The sequence below is a fragment of the Chelon labrosus genome (genome assembly GCF_963514085.1).
Source record: "Chelon labrosus genome assembly, chromosome: 19".
Lineage (NCBI taxonomy): Eukaryota > Metazoa > Chordata > Actinopteri > Mugiliformes > Mugilidae > Chelon > Chelon labrosus.
Window position 1 is genome coordinate 18071144 of NC_140352.1, and position 5944 is coordinate 18077087.

Sequence of the window (5944 nt, forward strand, 5' to 3'; positions counted from 1 at the left end):
CCTTTTGAGTTGAATTATATTCAGTTTGTCATAACTTATCTTTCTACTTTTATTCAGAAAAAATCTTTCAAACATGTCCACCTGTTCATCCAAACACCCATCACCATTCATGTCGCTACTGTTCTTTTAAAAAAACTCTTTAAATTACTTCTTGGACACTGTTTTGATGTGCACACCACCCTGTGTTTCACAACAACATGATCATCTAGAAGTAATAAACTCCAGACCAGCTGATGATTCAGGAGAGGACAGCTCTGTGTGACGTTTGGTTTCCTAGCCTCCCAGCTAAAAGTTTCCTTTCTGGTCCAGGCACAGGCAACGTGAGCTGACATCACAGCCGCCCTTTGTTGCCACAAGATAATTCACGTTGGTGTGGCACCTTTACCTGTAACAATGGCGATCAAAACTAAAGGCCACTAGTACCAACTCTGTGGGCTGACACCAGATCAACAGCTTGGCGTGTTGCTGCCCTTAATTAAGCAACTCTGACGCAGCAAAACACTGCAAGTTTCCACTCTAAATCTGTTCTCTGGATGTATTTAGCTTACTATTTTCTTCGTAGCATTGTAAAAAGAAAAAAAAACTTCCAAAAACTTTCTAAAAACCAACAATGTCCTACTTATTTGCGACAATCAAGAGACCTCTTTGTGGACAGTTTAATTATTTTCTACTTTGAGCAGAAACTCTTCTGGTTTGTAGATCGTCCTCAATAACCCAGAGCATACATTGTGGAAAGGCATGTTAAATTATTTGGACTAACCCTTTAGACATTCATGTCAGGAAGTTTAAAATTAAATTGTTATGAAACAGCAGAAAGCCCACACTTCACCGTACCTTTGCTGGGGACAAACTTGAGCGAGTGGCTGAATATTCAAAAACGTGACACTCCCTCGTTCGGCCCGTCGTTCACAAACTCATGGCCCAGTCCGCTGCCACACTTTCCACACAGGACCTGTGTACACGCAACACATACAGACTCCTGTCATAGCTGATACGTAGATCTATTTGTCTTTTCTCAACAACCGTTCAACCGTTCAACTTGTGATCCGGACCTTGTAGGCCGTGAGCGTCTCCATCATCTTGGTGACGCTGTCCTCTCTCATGGTGTCCGTGAAAGCCGGCCAGGGAGACGAGTGAGGGAACTTGGACCGACTGGAGAACAGGGGATGGTTACACATGGAGCACACATACATTCCTGCAGGGGACAGTGAAAAGTCAGTCATTTATTACATTTCCAACCTGAAAAGGACACTTATACTTACTAATAATCTACCAGATGGACAACCTGCAAGAGTAAATCAGAGGTGGTTCAAGATTAAAGTAGACACACTAAAAAGTTCCTTCCTTTCTTTTCTTATTCCTGTTTTCTGGAAACTTCAGCTGATACACATCATATTGTACATGGCATGTGGAACAAGTTGCCCACTAACCAAAACTAACACATTAGTAAAATTAAGCATTCAATTTCAGGTTTTATATTTAATCTAAGGCCAGTAACAAACTGTGATGTTTTAAAGTGGTTGCTGTAACTTTACTGATGCTAAATTGATGCTAAAAATTGGATTTCAAATTAATTGTATCCTGAAAATGTATTATTGTTTATATTTTACCACGACCATTATTATTATTAATATTATTGTTGTTGTTGTTTTCACTTCCGTATTTTTGTGAGGGTTCGCTTTTATTCTGAAGGAGTAAATAAAATTATTTTGTCACATGTCTTTCCACTGGATGTCACACAAGATTTAACTCATTATTTACAATTATTAAAAATAATAATAATAATAATAATAAAATAAAATAAAAATCCCTAATAAGACGTTTTAAACGAACCGCATAATGAGTTTTATACAAGCCCTTAAATAAAAATAAATTGCTAATTTTATCCTGCGTAATCCAGACTAAAGGCAGGTTACATCACATCACATCACATCACGGTTTTCCTGGATAACATCTCTCCACCGCCTGCTCACCTGCTTTAAAATGATCCTTGTAGATCTCGCTGCCAATAAACCGACAGAAAGACATAGTGAAGTGTCTTCGGAGATCGACTGCAGCCAAAATAAATCTTAATCTGGTTTTCTTTGGCGAGAGATGACTGGACGACCTCTCGTTTCCCTCCTCTCGCGTGAAGTGAGTTTGGCTGGAGATTTAAAAGGGAACTCCGCCCACTGCTGTTATCAGCGCCACCACTAGATGTCAGTGTCTTACAACAGGTGCACAGGTGGACGTCCATTACTGAAAGTCTGTTAGTCTCCATTATAGCTGATAAGCCTGATGATCAAACAGAACTAAAAACAGATTTAGCTTGAGTGCATAAATAAATAAAATCCACAGACTAAACTGTGCAGGAAATCAGTAAATGTGCCCACATCCAGGTAACATCACCGTGGCTGCTGTTTATTCACTGACCGCGGAGAAGCGTCAAGATGTATCACTTTGTTTCCACAGTCTGTCTAATCTTAGTAATGTTAGAAAAAACAAAAATATATTTCCTACCATATGGCATTTCTATTTAAGGGTTACCTATTCTGAAAACAGGGATATGTAAGCTGCTATAACATTATTCCCAGCCTATTTTGTGAAAGCCCAAACTCTCCGTCTGTGACCAAACCAACCTCTCACCCTCACTGCTGCACAAAAGCTTGAATTATTCACTGCAATGATGCATACTGTAAATAGATATATATGGCTCATTGGATTTGTGATAGTTAAATCAAGCAAGATACACAAGACAAGTGTCTGTATATTAGTTTATCTAGTTGATATAACAAAATACTTTTTGATTTTTACAAATGAACACACCATGAGTTCCATCATGAAAATAAATAAAATTTTCTTGTTAGAAAATGGGAGACAGGTCAGAAATGATGTTTCTTTCTATTGCAGGTCTGCGTCCTTCATTCGTATTTGCAGTAGTGCTTGAGAGCCTCTGGCAGCTCCAGCCAGTCGATGGCCATCCTGTGGACAATGTGCTTCTGGATGGCCTTCCTGCACAACGTCTGCAAGGACGAGACTGGAGCGACAGAGAGGAGGGGACAAACAGACTTTGGATTAGCAGAATAAAAATGGAACAAAAATGAAATGAAAGAAGGTGCATTAAAAGCATAAATGGTGCAATGATGCAAACCGTCCACAAGCTCTGTGGGCTATGAGCCAGGGACGCTCAGAAAGACTGCAAACTGACTAAACAACAGAGACAGCAACTACAAAGAAAAAATACATATAAATCCAATACAACAACACAGATACACAAACCATCTAAAGACAGACACAAAATTATCACAAGGAGGCACTAACAACCGCATAGAGATGTAAAATGGCCACAAAAAGAAGCAAAATTACTTTTTTGTGTCTCAGAGATTGTGAAACTTGAGTTCGCCTGCAAAATAACACTGCCAGACACTCTACAATGAGTAATTTCTAGTCGTTCTGCATCTCTTTCAGTAACAGACAGTAACATCTTCATATGTTTTATTCATAAATACATTTCCATGATCTGAAGAATCATCGTGACACTCACATCCGTACTCCACCTGGACAATTCGGACACACTTGGTGGCAGCAAAAACGTCCACCACTGCATATAGCGGCTGGATGGTGGGTATCCCCTTTGCAGAAGCTCCCATGTCCTCACCGTTGATCACTATGTGCATATCACCCAGGCCCTGCCCTGTAGACACAAACAGTACTCCTATCCTGCTCCGCCTGGCTGTGGGAGGCAGAGCGTTGGTCTTATACAAGTCATCCAAAATGTGGCTGAAGCGTCCCGGACGGCTCCTACCAACCAGCTTGTCTCTGGGGATTCGGACATTGTCAATGAACAAGTGCGTGTCAGTGAAGAAAGCTTTAGGTTTTGTGTTGTTGCCTTCATCTCCCTGACCTCCGTCCTCTGCCTCTCCTCGACCAAGCCTCTGACCCCCGGCTGCTGCTCCCTCAGCATCCTCTATGATCTTGTTGTGGTTGCGAGTGATGGCAAACACCCAGCTGTCCCCTAGGTCTATCAAGTCTGGGAGAGAGTACTCAGGTACCACCTCCAAGTCCCCGGGATCCCTGGCTGTCAGGCCAATCCGGAGGTGGCCACACCAGCCCAGCTCCTTGTCCTCGATCTCTATGAGGAAAATCTCCCCAGGCTTCAGGGGGTGTTTGCTGAAACAAACGCCATTCGCAAAGCTCTCTACCCGAGTGGCCTGGGTACCTGAGTAGTCAAGTCTGACGTTGGTACCATGGATCGGATGGAATTCCATGAACTGGTCGGGATAGGGCTCCATTTCCAACTTTGTCTGCACCAGTTCAATCCGTCAAGTCCTCAGTCAGATGTGTTTAACAGACAGCCGTAAAGGAAACTCTCCAATCAAACAGACTCGCTGTGGTTTTGTAGGATTGCCGGCAAACACGTGCTCAGTGTAGAGACACAACAACCTGCACACACGGACGACAGGAGCTCTGCTCTGCCTATCTGTGGGCCACTTAGGGAAGCTTCTGGTAGGACTATTTTTGAACAGCTGCATAGTGTGTCAACAGATGGCAAGGTATGCGTGTGTGTGTTGTGGGGGGTGGCCAGCATTCACATGCTCACACATCAGACTTGCACACCCACTGAATTGGGGTGAGTTGAAGCAGTCAGGCTCACTGGGCCCTTGGTGCTCATTTAATTTCACAAAGCCATGTACTGAAGTAATAACAACGTAATTATCATATTCAACCGCACACCTTTCACAGCCGCGCTCTAAATATAGCCCATCCACATACTGGCTGGATTTCATTTTTATGTAAAACAGCAGTTAAAGTCACCCAGATAGAGAGGTCTGCGGAGATTTATTACATTTTAAAATATGAGGAGGAATTATATTGTGACTTATGAGCAGCTAATCTTTATAATAATTATGGATACCTGAGCCTAGAAACACTCTCTTTTACCAGCTGTAGATTTACAATACATTTCATTTCAGTCTAAATAATCTAATCCAGGATTGTCAAGCTCATTGTAGTTCAGGGGCCACATACAGACCAATTTGATTACAAGGTGGCCGGACTAGAAACATTATAGCATAATATCCTAGAAATAACAAAAACTCAAAGTGTAAAGTAAGTTATGAAAATGTTTAAATTGAAAGAACTATCCTATAACAAAACATTTTATGAACTACCTGAAAGGTCTTGAGAAAAATAAGTACAATGTCGGTGCATTGATGTCATCTGCTTTTTAGTTCTGGGTCTCAGCGTTGTGTTATGTCCACCACTCTGACTAAAACAGTTTGACCGCTAGTGGACATATTAGCCAAAGGTTCTTCTGTGTAATTTTCGCAAATTTATCCGGCAGGCCACATTGGACTTCCTGGTGGGCTAGTTTTGTCCCCCAGGCCTTATGTTTCACACCCTTGATCTTAGCCAAACCTACAAAAAGGTATAAGTTGAAATAAATATCTGACCACAATTAGCGGTTTAAAGACAAACTATGTAGCTTTCAAAAAACAAAAACTCAGTTTGGTATGGCCGGGAGCAAATAGTGACTAATCCTAGCAAATGTTACCAACAGTGAGTAGTTTATTGCTTTATAACTGACAAGCACAACCACGTTAGACACTTCTCTACTTCCTGCTGTTACACTGTTGGGTCACTTGGGTCACTTTGTATTATCATACAGTTCACATTACATAATGAGACAATAGCAGTTTCAATAGCACCAGTTGCTCTTTACCAGAGATATGAGAATCTCTTAGGGGTGAAAAGTTAATTTAACTAATAAATGTCCCATACAAAAAGGCTGCATTGCTACTAAATACAATGATTTACTATAAAACACTATTTCTTTCATGTAAATATGTCAAATGTGTTGAACGAGCACTTTAAATAGCATCAGTTTATTCTGTTGGGGCTTTAACAGAGATATTAGTCTCAATTTTTTTTTCAGTGTTTCCTAATGTAATGTAGTGACATCAAA

At 41.0% G+C, this 5944-nt stretch overlaps 2 protein-coding genes across 2 annotated transcripts; both read right to left on the bottom strand.

Annotated features, from left to right (window-relative positions):
* Positions 1 to 713: 713 nt before the first annotated feature.
* On the bottom strand, positions 714 to 2353 carry msrb1b (methionine sulfoxide reductase B1b). The gene is made up of 3 exons (XM_084567937.1): positions 1974 to 2353; positions 1053 to 1195; positions 714 to 952 (listed from the first exon to the last, which is right to left on the bottom strand). Exons 1-3 carry the CDS (start codon positions 2026 to 2028, stop codon positions 800 to 802), a joined length of 351 nt encoding a protein of 116 aa, XP_084424063.1. The 5' UTR covers positions 2029 to 2353; the 3' UTR covers positions 714 to 799.
* A 942-nt stretch (positions 2354 to 3295) lies between these two features.
* On the bottom strand, positions 3296 to 5249 carry neurl2 (neuralized E3 ubiquitin protein ligase 2). The gene has a single exon (XM_084568208.1). It carries the CDS (start codon positions 4269 to 4271, stop codon positions 3444 to 3446), a length of 828 nt encoding a protein of 275 aa, XP_084424334.1. The 5' UTR covers positions 4272 to 5249; the 3' UTR covers positions 3296 to 3443.
* Positions 5250 to 5944: the final 695 nt, after the last annotated feature.